Source organism: Mercenaria mercenaria, chromosome 19, assembly GCF_021730395.1.
Source record: "Mercenaria mercenaria strain notata chromosome 19, MADL_Memer_1, whole genome shotgun sequence".
Classification (NCBI taxonomy): Eukaryota; Metazoa; Mollusca; class Bivalvia; order Venerida; family Veneridae; genus Mercenaria; species Mercenaria mercenaria.
Genome location: NC_069379.1, coordinates 2,714,293 through 2,730,678, shown reverse-complemented (window position 1 = coordinate 2,730,678; position 16,386 = coordinate 2,714,293). Strand labels below are relative to the sequence as shown.

Below are 16,386 nucleotides of genomic sequence, written 5' to 3'. Positions count from 1 at the left end.
TTAAGTTTTTCGTACCAGTTCATATTTTGACAAAGTCTTTCAAAATAAAGCTTTGAAACTTTCAACACTTGCTAACCATCCCCATGTCCAGTTGTAGGCATGAGTACATAACTCTGTCAAGCGTTTTGACTGAATTATGGCCCTTTTTGACTTAGAAATCTTGGTTAAGTTTTTTCACCAGTTCATATTTTGACAAAGTCTTGTGAGACAAAGCTTTGAAACTTTCAACACTTGTTTACCATCACCATGTCCAGTTGTATGCAAGAGTACATAACTCCATCAGGCATTTTAGTTTAATAATGGTCCCTTTTTGACTTAGAAATCTTCGTTTAATTTTTCGTACCAGTCTATATATATATACAAAGTCTTTTGAGATAAAGCTTTGAAACTTTTAACACTTGTTAACCATCACCATGTTCAGTAATAGGCAAGAGTACATAGCTGCATCAATTATTTTGGTTGAATTATGGCCCCTTTTGACTTAGAAATCTTGGTTAATTTTTTCGTACCAGTTTATATTTTGTGTAAAGTGTTTGATATATGGCTTTGAAACTTTTATTACGTGTTCAGTATAATAGTCTCTATCAATAGGCAAGAGTACATAACTCTGTCATCTTTTTTTTTTGGCTGAAGTATGGCCCTTTTTGAACTTGGGAAAAGGGTCAGATTTCGTATATGTCCATGTTTTGTCAAGACTATTTGACATATTTCAAACTTTGCCCAGTTGTTTATCATCATGGTATTCATCTGTAGGCATGAATACAAATATTTTGGCTGAATTATGGCCCTTTTTGGACTTTGAAATTTTGTTCAGTTTTTCTTACAAGTCAGTGTTTTGTCAAAACCATTTGAGCTATGGCTTTGAAACTTTTAACACTAGTTTATCAATATGATTTCCATCTGTAGGCAAGAGTACATAACTATGTCAACTGTTTTGACTGAATTATGGCCCTTTTCGGACTTGGAAATTAGTTAAATTTTTCATGCAATTTTATATTTTGCCTAACATATAACATATTTGCCATCATGGTCACACATTGCCATTTAGTGCAAGACTAATCGAAATCTACAAATCCAGGAACATTTTTTTGTTTAATCAATTTTTTTCTTTTGTCTGAAAATCTAAGAATATATTTTGACCCTGTTCTTCAATCAATTCTTCGAATAGTCGAGCGCGCTCTCATCCGACAGCTCTTGTTTTGTTCTGGTATTCTTGAGATGTATTATACATTTTTTCACAATTTTTTTTGTTATGACGTTACGTCAATATATATATATAATCTAAAACTAGACCGCCCGTGTGATTATCACGGCTGTACCCAAGATTCTCACGTTGCCGCATAATCACCACTCTCGTGGTAATATGATAATCCATTCTCGTATACCAGAGGTCTACCATGGTTCCCTAGTTGATTTTGACGAACCTCTTATGGATGGGAATGGTGATATTCACGCGGCACCGTCATGTTTATTGTTGGATAATCACAAATGAAATACACTTACATGTTTCACCCGGAACATTAAGAATCTAGGGATGGGAATGATTCCTGCATTTACAGGCGTAAAATATTTGATTTTTTCAGAAACCAGGGGCGGTAATAATTGGTGCTTTTGATCAAGTAATATGCGGTTCAGCATGCGGGCGTTATAAACCCGTTTTAGAGTGACGATCTGTAGTTACCCATGTCACAGAAACTGCCAAAAGACAAAAGTTAAAAAGCAGGCATAATCTCTTTAAAGCCTTTACTGAAACAGGGGTTTTATGTCTACTGAACAGTAAACTGTATTTATTTTACTACAGAGCATAAATTCATTATGTCATATGTTCTATATTCCAGGAAAATCTGACGTCTTGCAAAGACATAAACAGCATCTCAAAAATGATCTTTCTAGAAATTGGGTTAGGGGTGGGCTAGGTGTAAAGTACTTTAAAGTAGGCCTGGAGAGTCTTTTGGATCCATTAGTGGTTGAACAACATAAGAAAATTTTAAAGAAAGCTCAAGATGAAAGTAAATTCAAACAATGTCAAGAATGCAAAAATAAAACCTTTATTCCACATGAAAAGAGTCAATGTAAACGATCGGAGAGAGAGAAAAAAAAATGTCCCTGCGCCAATCCTAATGGAAGACTATGTCCCAGTGGTAGATTTTGCGGGATCATATACGATCAAATAGCCAGTGACCATCAGTGTAGTGAACCTAACCTGAAGAATACACGAATCAAAAATTGGAGCACCTGTCCCTGGAGCATTGCGACTACATACATCAATACTGAAGGATACGTAGACAAGTCATCAGCTAAAGAGATAGACATCGGCGGCTTATTGGGCATATTGAAAAACAATAAAAACTGTAATAAATATGTAGTCATTGAGGAGATAAAAAGGGTAATAAAACACAGAATAGATAATAAGAAAAAAAAACCTATAGATTATAAAAAAAGTATTAGCAACGTCTCAAATACGTGATAGGCACACACGGGTCTGTTGACAGTAATACAAACAATATTATTTCTAAGCACTTTGTATTACCATATGCTAATTTTCCTACTGTTTAAGGGAACCAAAAAAGGGCATCATTTTCCTAATATATGCAATGTCCTGCAATGGCTTGGGATACTCCTTTGTCAATAACCCTGATACATGAATATGCAGTTAGAAGGCATGCAATTTCAATTGTCGTTACCTTCCGCATTCATATAAATAGTTAGGGCAAGGTTTCATGCTTTACAACAACTCTGTTTTTCTGATGTATATCTAGGGTAAACGTATTCGTTATTTCACCAGATTGATAAAAATGTTTGTTTGTTTTGTTTGTTTTGGGTTTAACGCCGTTTTTCAACAGTATTTCAGTCATGTAACGGCGGGCAGTTAACCTAACCAGTGTTCCTGGATTCTGTACCAGTACAAACCTGTTCTCCGCAAGTAACTGCCAACTTCCTCACAAAAGCAGTGGTGGAGGACTAATGATTTCAGACACAATGTCGTTTATCAAATAGTCATGGAGAACATACGCCCCGCCCGAGGATCGAACTCACGATCCCGCGATCTGTAGACCAACGCTCTACCTACTGCGTTGGTCTACAGATAGCGGGATCGTGTATTGTCTACGTAGAATATCCTTATATTTAGCAATTAAAACACACAAAAAATTGTTTCAGGCCAGAAAAGCACGCAATGAACTATTTCACCACGTAAATTTTGAGCTGAAAAAAGATGAGTTGAATAAGTGTATAGATGCTTTCAAGGAAGTGTTGAAGAACAAAGGGATTTCGAATGATAATGTAGAAGAGGCCCTTCAGCTTTTGGAAAAGGTGCGTTTTTACACATAATTGTTTACAACAGCGTTCAGTCATGTTCTTACACATGAATTTACCTTTTAAATACAAACACAGCCTTATTAATAAAAAAGCTGATTAATGTTCATTTATATTGCGTGAGAATGTCTACTGACTACTCTTATATATGTATTTACCCAATATGCATGTACATGTTGGCTAGGCTTAACCAATTTTGAGTATTGCTATATCATTTATTATTTGGTTCGAAAGTGTCCATCCATGAAACTGATATGTCGGGTCTGCATGATTAAGTGTGGGGCTGATGTGGAACCAGAGGCGATTGCCGTGTCTCCATATTTATCATACTGACTCCACATATTTCCGTTGGATGGTCACTGATGAAACCAATGATTGATTTGTTTTAGTGACCACTTATTTTTCTAGTGACCAACATAGAATTATATAGCGGGTCAGTATGTGACCATATTTTATCCAATGAAAATGCTAGAATCTTGTGGGGTAGAACATGTCATACTTTAATTTATCCTCTTAAATTGATGGATTAGTTTTAAATAGTTTTATTTATTTATTTATTTATTTATTTATTTTTATTTATATTGTTACATTGTATATTATTATTATTATTATTATTGCATTGTTTATTATTATTATTAAATTATAATCATTATTATTATAAAGAAAGAAACCACCAGAAGGTTTACATTTCCTTGTTTTAGGTACAGGAAAATCAGATAGATATAAATATATCTGAAGATACTGAACAGCGTGAACAGAATTTCCGACAGCATGCAATGACCGAAGAAGTGGATATCCGCCAAAAAATGTTGAACACAGAGGTATTGTTTCAAATGGGTATTTTTGATTATTTCAACTGAAAGAATAAACAGAAATCTGATACATCAAACGATAATATCATTTCTTTTCTTCTTTATATTCTCTATTGGCAATTAAAAGTACAAAATCAAAGAATATTTGCCAACTGAATATGATCTGCTTTTAAAAGTTGAGAATATTAAACTAGAACTTTGAAAGTAAACGATTTTTGAGACCGGCACTTAAAAACATGTCAATAATTCAGAAACTGATGATTAATTCGCTACTTGTAATTTCAGATGGAAAAATCGAAACGTACGTATGAAGTTAATTTTATTATACTAGCTTTACGTCATCAACACACATTTGAAATTGATATCAGTGTTCCGTTGTAAGCTAGTTAGTTAATCTAACAATTAATCTATAATGGCCTGATTACAATGGGATTTGATAAATCATATATGCATAACATAAATGAATTGGCATGAACAAGATTCTGTTAGTCAGAAACGAATTTCTGTTATCCACTTAGATCATTAAAATTCTCTGTAAACTATTCTTTTATTTTTGAGGGGGCTAAATGAATACATTAAAATGGTTCTCCAACAAGACTGTTTTATATACAATCTAACAGAAATCTAAGAGACAACGAGCAATTGAATACTGGTCCGACCAATGGTTTCTTTCATACCTATCGAAAATATAAAAGAACTATCCTAAGAAATATAATAATACGTATGAAATGCCATGTTTGGTATACGTTTCAGAGAAAAGTAAGGAGGTTGAATTATTGTGTGATATAAGGAAAGGTAGAAATACTATAGGAGAAAAGGAAGGTATGAACATTTGTGATTAATTTCAGTAAAGCACGTTTAAATGTCCTAACCCGTGACACCAGTTACCTCCCCTGACGGTCCGTCCAAATATCAGTCTGAACTGTTGTTCATGACACATTGAAGCACATTTAAGTGCATCATCATTAGCTTTTTAGTACAGTGTTTAAATTATTTTAGTATACGAAGGCTTATGATTTGTATTTAATAAAACAAATTAAACCCAGTCTTTCAAATAAAAGAAACGCGTATCCAGCTGTAACAAGGTTATCCGAGTGGTCGGCATTATATTCAATAGGGGCGATCTTTAATGTTGGCTTTATCCCAACACTACTTTTTTCTTAACATTATCATTTTGATTCTTCTTCATATGGAATAGTTGCTATTGTATAATCGAATCTTTTTAGTACGTCTTATCTATAGGACAATCCTTTGCAAGCATGAAACTTAACAAAGACAAATAATAGCAGGCTTGATTAAATCTGTTTATAGGAGGTTATGAAATGTGCAACACCCCCACACATCCAAACACTGGCAATTGTAGACTCACAAAGTCTGCTGAGATTAACAAAAGCTGTATTCCTTCATACTGACACTGACAGTTTTTGAGAAAACCACTTTCCTTTTTTAAAATGTCAGGGTTGGTACAAATATGTATATCAAAATTAAAACTTTTTTTTGTGTCGTCAAATACTCATTTTAAGATTTATTTTTCTCGGTCAGACAAAAAGTTGTCATACAATCTTTCCAGCACGTTCGCAACGCTTTATATGTACCGGAATTTCGGGCATAATAGACAGAACAGTTATTCTTGCAGCTCGATTTTTTAATTGTATACACTTACTAACTATACTGGCTGTAGAACTGACATTGTGAGGTTCTTTTGTGGTGCATGTTTGTGGCGTTTTCTTTTTGCAATAATCTCACGAAAACCAAAGTTATCTGGTAAAGACTAAATCAAGGAGAGGGTAGGGGAGGTTATACTTCATTTGTATGTTTTGAGAATTTAATTTAATTTTTTGACAGATTGTTGATAAGAAAGTAAATACTTTCTCTATTACTACAATAAGGAAATAAGTTCTCAAATAAAACAACAGTACTCTCAACATAGCCGAATATTGAGAAATATTTCGTTCACTTGTAAATTACATTGGTATAACAGTTTACAGTACTTTCTCCTTGTACCTCATCCATGTAGAATTTAGAAGTAGCAGTGATGATCGTACGTGCACCAAGCATCAAGGCATGAAAAATGAGTGGTATTGCCAAGAGGAAAACATATTTTGCTGCAAACGATGTAAGGAGGAGGAGCATAAGTAAGTTTTCTTGCATTTGTACAAATGCATATATCCCACTTTCTTCTGGTTACATTGATACAGTTTATGATATCACAATAGCTTTTTTGCTAGAATGGTCTGAGATGCACTCTATGCGACTGATAAGTATGTATTGTAGTCGAACGATTGAAACTATATAACGGACAAGATTAATATTCATCTTGTTAAATTTTGATTTCTTTTTCGTTTATTCTAGACACTTCATAAGACAAGACTAGAAAGGGATTACAGTTATTTAAAAGGAATGTAAATTATTATCTTTTTTTGTACATTTTGAAGTCTCCAAATTATTATTTTTCGTACATTTTAAGGTCATGCATTGAACCATTCGAAGGAGCCATAAAGGCCAAAAGAAAAACGCTCGAGATGGATGCTTGTCCTTCAAATCTTCCTGGTCCAGATCTGAGTAATACAGGAAACAGCTTGCATGACGTATGATATATAGGTAACGAACGAGTTGCAGTCAGTATGTGTAACTCCCGTATTCTGTTTGTAAATGCATCGGGTGACATGGAGCTTGATCACGAAGAAAAATTTGACCATGAATGTTTTGGTCTTGCTTGCTATGGTGGACTACTCTATGTCACCGATGGTAGCAGTACAGCGGGGGGAAATAAACGCGAACTCTACAAACGCAGAAAACAAAATTTCTTGTTCCAATGTATTGCACGTATTGCCGTCAGCGACGATGGGGAAAAGATTTACATCGCAGCTACTGAGGGAGGACTTGTAACAATAAACAACAAGAAACAAAATTTATTAACTCTTAAAAGGAACATTTTACCATGTGCTGAAAGTGTCTGTGTTTTTGGTGATGGTACCGTGCTTGTAGATAGTAAATCAACTTCACACAGTGTGCTGCAGGTTGGCATTGGGGGAGACCGGATACGTGGAAAAGTTATTACTAGAGTAGCGGATAACTCCCAGTCGTTGTGCTTTAATAGGCATGACTCTGGACTGATAATTGGGCTTCGTAATAGTGACAGTGTCATAGTTTATAACTGACAAGTACAGAACAGAACAAATCATGATGTTTATAACAATAAAGTAGATATACAATGTGGAAAAAGAGACTCGTTTATCCAAGCTATGGATATAGATAAATTAGTAAACGTTAAGCTTTTTCATTTTGAATGAATGTGCATTTATCTAACCTTGAGTAAAATGACTTAAAGATTTTTAGATTTGAATACAGATAAGTCCAGATACATTAACTTCTAGTCAACATTCTATCTGTGTTTTATCAGCGCGTTTGTTTTTAATCTAGTTTCAAGATTTACAAAGGCTACTCCCATTCCTTTATTCTATCATTACAAAATCAAAGCTTAAGTATTCTTCAAAACGTTACCGTTCTTTTGAAGTTCTATAAATATGTATTAGAGATGTACACGTTGATGTATAGTGGATTGGCGAAAAAATAAATCTTCTCAAATGTTTTACAGTCTCGGACATTTAAACATCAGATCAAGTTTTCATGTTTTTACAATTTTAGCTCACATATGATTGCCCTGAGTCCGCCTGATCGTGCACCGTCTGTTGCTTTGATCAACTGGCTTGTTATCACTGTAGAGGTCACATTCCTTTTGCCTGTTTTTATTTTATCTGTATTTCAAGTCAGAATATTTTTTTGTATTAATTCTAGCTCAAAATCAAAACTGGATTATCTGGAATAAGGTTAGTAGGCAAGGTCAAATTGTAAAAAAAGGACATTGTTGAGTAGAAAATGAGGTCTATAGAGACTTAACTAGTACTTTCTTCTTTTTTTCATCTTTATATCGAATTTTATTGCAGATGAACCAATTTATAATTTGAGCAATAGTTTATACAGACAAACATTGACACCAAGCTAAATGTAGTACATGTCAAAACTGTAGCTCGGGTGCTTGCCATGTATTATATAATTTGACCAAGTGAAGATTTACCTTTATGACCTACCAACGAAAATACCAGGTTTCATGTAAATGAATATTTAGTTTTACCTGTATATGTATGTATATTATATATCAACTTGTGCAAGTGTCTCATGTAACGCTGTACTTACTGGTAATATACTTTTATTTGTAATATGTTTGTTTTGCACATTGCTGATGCGTATGTTGCTGATATTCGAAAAATCGGACGGACGGTGTGGAATTCTGTCTTGCAGCTTGCTTGGTTAAAATAAATCTCTTGGTGCTCTGACTTCAGGCACGTTGTTCAGTATATTGATGTAATTATACCTTAGATTGACCTTATTTACATGTTTTACTTCATATAGTCTGGTATTTTGTCACTAATGTAAGGGCATTTCTCTGTGAGTTACATTTATTAGGGCCCTACTGGTTAAAAACAAGGAACTATAGAATTGCACATTTCCATTCGTCCGTTATTCGTCCATCCATCCGTCCGTCCGTCTGCAATTTCGTGTCCGGTCTATAACTCTGACATTCATAAAGGGATTTTAATATTACTTGGCACAAATGTTCCCGTGTCATACGCAAAACCTGGACCCCTACCTCAAAGGTCACACTTGGAAGTCAAAAGGTCAACAAGGCTATTTTACTGTCAGGTCTGAAACTTAATAATCCGTGAAGGAATTTTGATATTACTTGGCACAAATATACCCCATAATAAGATTATGTGTCATGTGCATAATCAAGTCCCCTATCTCAAATGTCAAGGTCAGAGTAAGAGGTCAAAGGTTAATAGAGATTTTTTCCTGTCTGGTCTATAACTTTGTCATACATTAAGGGATTTTAATATTATTTGACAGAACTGTTTCCCATAATGAGACAACGTGTCTTGTGCAAAATACACACCCCTAACTCTAAGATCAACATCACAGTCTGCGGTCGAAGGTCAATATGGGGTTTTTCCTGTATGGTCCATAACTCTGTCATCCATTAAGGGATTTTGATATTACTAGACACAAATGTTCCCATAAATGAGACAATGTGTTGTGCACTATACCAAGCCCCTAACTTAAAGGTCATTGTCACATTTAAAGGTCAAAAGTCAACATTGATCTTTTCTGGTCAAATCAACATTGATCTTTTCCGGTCAAGTCTGTAAAATAATTTAATATAAGCTCATCACTGTATCTTACTGGCCCAATTAGAAAGTTTTGTTTGTGTCAGAATTACTTCCCTTTAACATGATGATTTTATTCAATTTATCTCAAAATTTCCCTCCAATGTCAAACTGAAATGGAATAAAAATTGAAATAAAATACTTTTTATATTCATTTGTGTTGTACGAAATCAACAACTGGAGATATTTATATATGCAAATTTTAATCCAAACATTGTTTTTAACATATTGTATACACTGTGCAATGTTGTTTATTCATCATTGACATATTCACCCTGTTATGTTAAACTTACTTACCTTCGAGTAGGGGACTTTGTATTGCATGGCAATATGTCATTCGCTTGTTTACACTGTTTTGTCTAACTTGTTGAAAGTTGGACAAGCGCACAGTTGGCATGCCCCAAACGCGCTTAACTGCCCCCACGCCCAGTTTCCTTTATATAAGTTACAGACCGTCCGATGGCGGTGCCCCTATTTTCAACTTGTTTTTGTTTGTTTTGGGGCTACTTTGATACTAGTACTTTGTCATCAAGAGCTACTACACTTCCTTAAACCTACACAGATCTTTGTACCAAAAGAACAAAAAACACAATATGCTTCATACATTGTATAATATTTAATGAGCACTTGGGCACGATTAGCTTACATTGTTTCTATGAGTAGACTGACACCAGGGAGATTAAGCTTAACTACCTAATGATTGAACAAATGGTTAAGGTGTTTAATCAGAGAATGATGTCACTAATTTGAGTCCATATTGGTATTTGGGTCTGATCTGATATCATTAATGGAGCAGACTTTCTTTTTGTTCCTTCCTGCTAAGTATGGGAATGAGATATGTAACTTTGTATGAAGAAATAGTCATTGGTACAGGTTGAAATTTTCAATAGGCAAATTGAGTTTAAGTGTAAATGTAGAAATCTTTGTACAACTGAATTGGTGCTGATCATGGAATATATGAATTAGCCTGTACACCCCTATATCTAGATGTGGAAGATTCCTAAGTTTATGGGATTAATCTATTTTGTAAATAGGGGGTGCACAGTTTAAAGCTGGTTTTATTTCTTTCTAAAAATCATTTTTCTGTATTTCTGATAACAGGCAGATTTACTCGAAAATTATTTCATATGTATTCATTTGATGTTTAACAGTGTAAGGTTGCCAGAGGTTGACTTAGTATAATCATTCAATGTTAGCTTACCTTTCATGTTTGTAATGAAGTGTTCTTTCCACAACTATGGAATATTCTAATTTGGATTTCAGGGTTGAAAGTTCAGAAACAAGAATTGTCTAAAATGGTTCGCTTTCTAGTTCAATGCAATATTTATTAAGGCGTACATATTCCTTGAAGTATACTTTGTATTCATAAGACTTGTCACAGCCAAAAGTTTAGCTGCATTTGTATGGCATGGAATTATTTTAAAGTCACTTGATTGAAAAATGAAGTCTCCTTAAAGTTTGTTTGGATTTATATTTTCAAAGAAAGGCCTTTGGTATAAACTAATTGAAATGAAGTTAATGACTTTTATCCAAACTGTAAGCAAGTGTCATTAAAGGTAAACTTTATAAGTCGGGGGTACAGTTTTAAGGTGTATTCTAAAGGTAAAGATGGAAGACTTATGCATGAGAATTTATAGTAAAGTTGTTTTCATGGATTAAAAGTTCCTTAGATGTATAATGTACATTATTTCTACAAAAGAACTTGTGATATTTTTAGATTAACTGTCTCATTGTACATTTGATGTGTATTATTATCTTGATTCTTTATATTTGGTTGTGACAATTTTATAATCGGCAAATTTTCCAGCTTCTGCTTTTTATGCTGTTAAATTTAATAATATTTAATGTGAAAAACTTTCCTGTTATAGCAAAGGCATACATAAAAACACCTGGTTTAACTAGTTAAAGCAATATAGCACAAAATAAGTTTTAACTTTTACCTTTATTAATTATGATATTAATAGAAATGTTCAAAATCGAGAATTTTTCTCCTGTGATCATGTGGGCCAGATTTTTTACCTGAAATCGGGAGTCTAGCTCCCAGGTCTGGTGAGTTCACAGGCCCTTCAAATGTATTCTTGCATCGTCTGTTATTAAAAAACCACTTTGCAGCCTTGATTCAATTGTCACAGCCAAATTTTATTGATGTAGTCAAACCTATATATAATGACCATAATTGTAATGATCAGACTATGTTCTGTTCGAAGGTTGTCTAGAATATACACTGCAAAATCACAATTGGAACTAGGTGATCTCTGTTCACAGGTGGAATGCGTTCACAGGCAGTCTCTGTTCACGAGCAGTATATGTTCACAGACAGTCTCTGTTCACAGACAGTCTCTGTTCACAGGCAATCTCTGTTCACAGGTAGTCTTTGTTCACAGACGTCTCAGTTCACAGGCAGTCTCTTCAAATGCAGTCTCTGTTCATAGGTAGTCTTTGTTCACAGACAGTCTCTGTTCACAGGCTGTCTCTGTTCACAAGCAGTCTCTGTTCACAGGCAGTCTTTGTTCACAGACAGTCTCTGTTCACAGGCTGTCTCTGTTCACAAGCAGTCTCTATTCACAGGCTGTCTCTGTTCACAAGCAGTCTGTGTTCACAGGCAGTCTTTGTTCACAAGCAGTCTCTGTTCACAAGTGGTCTATCTTCACAGGTGATCTCTGTTCACAGGAGTGCTTGTTCACAAGCAGTCTGTTTGAATGTGATCTCTATTCACAGGCAGTCTCTGTTCACAGGTGGTGTTTAGGACAGGTTTGACTATATTTTTATTTCTTCTGTATATTTTGTATGCACTTGTAAAGGGTATGTAATAACTAAGTTATTATATGAAAGTGAAAATATGTGCTTATGCATGGTATGTAATAACTAGGTTATTATATTATAACAAAATCTTTATTAATGTTCAGGTAATTCTTTTAAATGTTAAAATCACTGTTTAACATAGAATTTGAAACTTTGGAACTCTCTCTATTTTCGATATGTAAGCATCATGGCACATTCATCTAACTGTTTTTTTTTCTGTGAATGTGACATTTCAGAAAAAATCAATATGTAGCTATAATTTGAAATTTTGTAATACTTAACCAGGTCTTCTTTGGAAATTTAGTTAATTAGTTTAAGACCTAGCTGAAAATTCAAGATTAATTTAAATGCTAATATTGTAATTATAGGAGAAGTTTTCATCAGGAAATTTAAAATCTGTATAAATTATATAATATTATAGTATCACAACATAAACATTTGCATAGGTCATAGATCATAAAATGAGAAAAAAATTGATTTGTCTAAGGAGTAAAAAAACAGCTAGAAATTAGCGAAATTTGGTATTGTATAAATATATCTGATCTTGCAGTTCTTCTTTTGTTTATCCAGAAAAGAATTTCTAGGAAATTCATTGATATGTATAATAAGAATTTTACACTGTCTGACTGGTTTCATAAATCTTATTATAAAATCTGAAGCCACAATTTAGGGGAAAACTTTCTCAGTCAGTATATAGCAAATGTTGTCAATGTTTGGTTGTAAATTCTTCATTTCCAAATCTTGATTAATGGCTTATGTGTGCTTACTGTTATATTCTCCACCAGAGGGAGCTTCAATGTGAGTTCTAGAGCATGACGATTTAAGCTCATTTTATTTCGTGAGCTTAGAGTCATATATGTGTCTGAGTTATGTTGAATTCTATTTTAATCAGTTCATTTTCTAGCTCAATGGGTGTAAAATTTTAGTATGAAGACCAGTCTGAGAATAAATCTTTCTGATTGGTCAATGTTAGGTCTGTGAAGAGAAACAACCAATCAGATGCGAGAGATTTTAGACTGGTCTCCAAACTTGGTTTTATAACCAGGATCACTGAAATTTGCTAGATATTTTGGTTTAAGAGGCATTAGTTGATTGACTGTTACAGATCGTTTAAAGATAAGTTTGACCTTGACATTTGACCTCTGATGATTTTACTTGGTAAATACCAATGATTTTATAATAAAAATCTTCATTTTTTCTTTCAGCTTAGTAGAATTTATAGCAAAATTGTTAAAAATTAATTTTGTTTTCCCCTTGCTTCTTTGAAGTAAATGTCAAATCTGATAAAAAAAAAACTCATTGAGAAGCAACAGTTTGTATTGGGACACAGAATGTATTAATTTTTTTTCTGTAATAAAACAAATTTTCCACTTACTTAAGGTATTGAGTCATTAAAGGTCAGAAGTCAAGGTCAGTGATTAGAGATGTATATATGTTGTTGTATGTAATGTTATACATGATAATTGTTAGTGATTTTTTTAAGTTGTGAAATTGCTTACAAGTTGTGCTCTAATTTAATATTTAATGCTTTTATTTGTCTGAAGATACATGTTAACATTGGCATTAATGTAGAAATTCTGATTCTAGCACAACAATGGAATGTTGATTAAATTTGGGTGTGACTCAAATACATGTATCACTGTAAATGTTACCATGGATTTTCAGCCTCCAGTGATTGTGATATTATTTATTTGCCTACTAGTATGGTTGCCAAGGATATTTTATGCATCCAAGGATATTTTGGATCATTTCTGAGTTGTGCATATAAAGTTTATTGTTTGTTTAAAAATTTTGGTTAATTGCCCATATATCTAAAAAATTGAAGGTGCAGATTTAAATCAAGTGTTCTTAGGACCAGGATCTAAAAAGCTACATATACTGTACGATACTCGTCTGTAGGTTAATCTAACTGAGGTCAAACGTCTGTATATGAATACAACATCTTTGTAAAGTAGGCCTTGTGATATTGTGTGTTATCAGGCTAAATAGTTCCATAGTGAAAAGGGGTGTTGTGATGTGAAATATTGTTTGAAATCAAGGTTGAATTTTTGTCATGGATATGAGGTGTTCTTTACATCACACTTTTCATATATACTTGGATAAAAACGAAACTGTCTCTTCCTTATATAAAATTGAGTTTTTGATCACTAACAGCTTGTACTTCAAATTTGACAATTCAGTTATAACTTAACTTAACGCTGAGTATTTATAGACTTTATTAGGCAACTCAAATATTTGCCTGATGGCTTCATATCCAGTTTCCTAAGGACTTGGTTTACAAGACATACCTTTTTGCTTTTATTTTCTAGAAAGTATTTATGTTTTGGGGTCATAGTCTGGGTAAGCTATTCCGCTATCAGCTTATTTGCCTTTTAATAATGTTGGATAATATATGCTTTTTTTCTGGTAAACAATCTTAGAAAGTTTTAACCCTTATCATGCTGGACACGATTGATTCTGCCTTTGCGACCAGTGTAGATCATGATCAGCCTGCACATCCTTGCAGTCTGATTATGATCTGCACTGTTCGCCATACAGTCAGTATTTTTTGGTAATCACACCTTTTAACAGTTAATGGTACTGTCCAAATTGAAAGATGGACAAGTCCATTATAGAAATTTAGCAGGGTAAGGGTTAAGGTAGAGGACCTATTATGACATTCATCTGTTCTGGGGCGATTTTTATTTTGGCATTCTACAGCCCATAAATGTAGCTCATATGAGAAATGGTTTCCATAGCAACAGTAAAATGCTGAAATCATATACAGAGAAAAGGTAATTGAATGCAAATTAGAGATAGTCATTTATACAGGTATCACTACCTTAAATATATCGTTCCTGTCCATACACTTTACTAAAGAATCCTTCATTTTTTGGTCAGAATCCTAGTTAGAACTTAAACTATCATATACTATCATATACCAGTTTGTGTTTCACGACAAGTATTGTCTCTAGTCATTGGGGTCAGTCTTTAATCATACTTAGAAACGAGTTATTTCTCAGAAACTAGTAAGAAGATTCATTGATCTGGTTGTTCGAAATTGACCAATAACAAGCTTGTATTTTAAGACACAGAATTCGGAGGTTATCACTTTTAAGATTTGAAATTTGCAGCTATACTTCTCAGATTGCTTGATCCAGTTTCAGCTATTTGGTCTTTAGTATGAAATTGAGTTGAGAAACCAGTCTTATTTGGTGTTTGGTAAGAGTTGAGAAACCAGTCTGAAGATTCATTGATCTGATTGGTTGGAATTGACCAATAGAAAGCTTGTATTCTGAGACTGGTTATATTATTTGGGCATTTCCAAATTTTGTATTATATAGAATGCACGATCTTGTTTGGAATGGTTATAATGAACCAGACTGTAGTATTTATAAAATTAAGGTAGTTGAACTGTAATGATAATTAGCAATTTTCGTTTGATAACATATTTTCCAAAATGCAATTTTGGCATTTTTCTGCTTTTATTAGATGGCAGTGTTCAGATCAGACGAGCTTCATAAAAGACCGAACATTGCCACAAAAAATGTAGTTGCAATGCAAATTGCCAATTATCATAACAGGTTCGCTATAATTATAATGAATTAAATGTAAAGCTGTTGTACCCGCTTCTTTGTATAATCCACAATCTTACTTAAGGCTACATTTGGATGTACATTTTGTATTCATGTGGGAATTGAAAATGAATTCCACTTTACTTCAGAAAGTTTTACTAGTATTGGTGGTGTTATATTATGTACTGGATGCATTTATTTTGTTTTTTGTTATAAAATAATTATTCTAGTCATAAGGATGCTTTGTACAAAAGCTGTATTTTGTTCTTCAATAAAGTATACATCATCTTTCTTACAATTTTTGTTTTCTTTTCTTAAATGAAGACTATGGACAAAATAAGTATGTGTTATCATACTAAAGGATGGTAAATTTGAATTTTTAGCTCAGTTGAACCAGAGGTTCAGGGTGAGTCGTTGTGATGGATCTGTGTCCGTCATCTGGTATTAGCTTTTCACTTCAAAAATCTTCTCATGAACTGCTGGGTGGATCATCACCAAACTTTGTCTGTAACATCCTTGTAACGTCCTCTCTTAAGTTTATTATGCTCCCCTCCCCACTTCGAAGAATATTTATTTAATTGGGTTTTACGGCGCACCAACACAGTATAGGTTATATGGCGCCAAACAGGACTAAAAAGTTTGGTTTCACATCTCATTTACATCGAAATAAAAACATGA

General features: G+C 33.6%; 1 protein-coding gene across 1 annotated transcript; it reads left to right on the top strand.

Moving 5' to 3' along the window:
• Positions 1-489: 489 nt before the first annotated feature.
• On the top strand, positions 490-15,999 carry LOC123542972 (uncharacterized). The gene is made up of 7 exons (XM_053531695.1): positions 490-2,386; positions 3,160-3,312; positions 4,017-4,136; positions 4,413-4,428; positions 4,881-4,949; positions 6,145-6,262; positions 6,595-15,999. The coding sequence occupies exons 1-7, from the start codon at positions 1,823-1,825 to the stop codon at positions 6,719-6,721; spliced, it is 1,167 nt and encodes a 388-aa protein (XP_053387670.1). The 5' UTR covers positions 490-1,822; the 3' UTR covers positions 6,722-15,999.
• The last annotated feature ends 387 nt before the right edge of the window (positions 16,000-16,386 follow it).

Excerpts from the sequence above, each read along its gene's own strand:
- LOC123542972 (XM_053531695.1), top strand. The coding sequence starts at position 1,823 with ATGTTCTATATTCCAGGAAAATCTGACGTCTTGCAAAGACATAAACAG. Across the intron at positions 2,387-3,159 it reads TCATTGAGGAGATAAAAAGG|GCCAGAAAAGCACGCAATGA; the intron begins GTAATAAAACAC and ends AAATTGTTTCAG. Across the intron at positions 3,313-4,016 it reads CCCTTCAGCTTTTGGAAAAG|GTACAGGAAAATCAGATAGA; the intron begins GTGCGTTTTTAC and ends TCCTTGTTTTAG.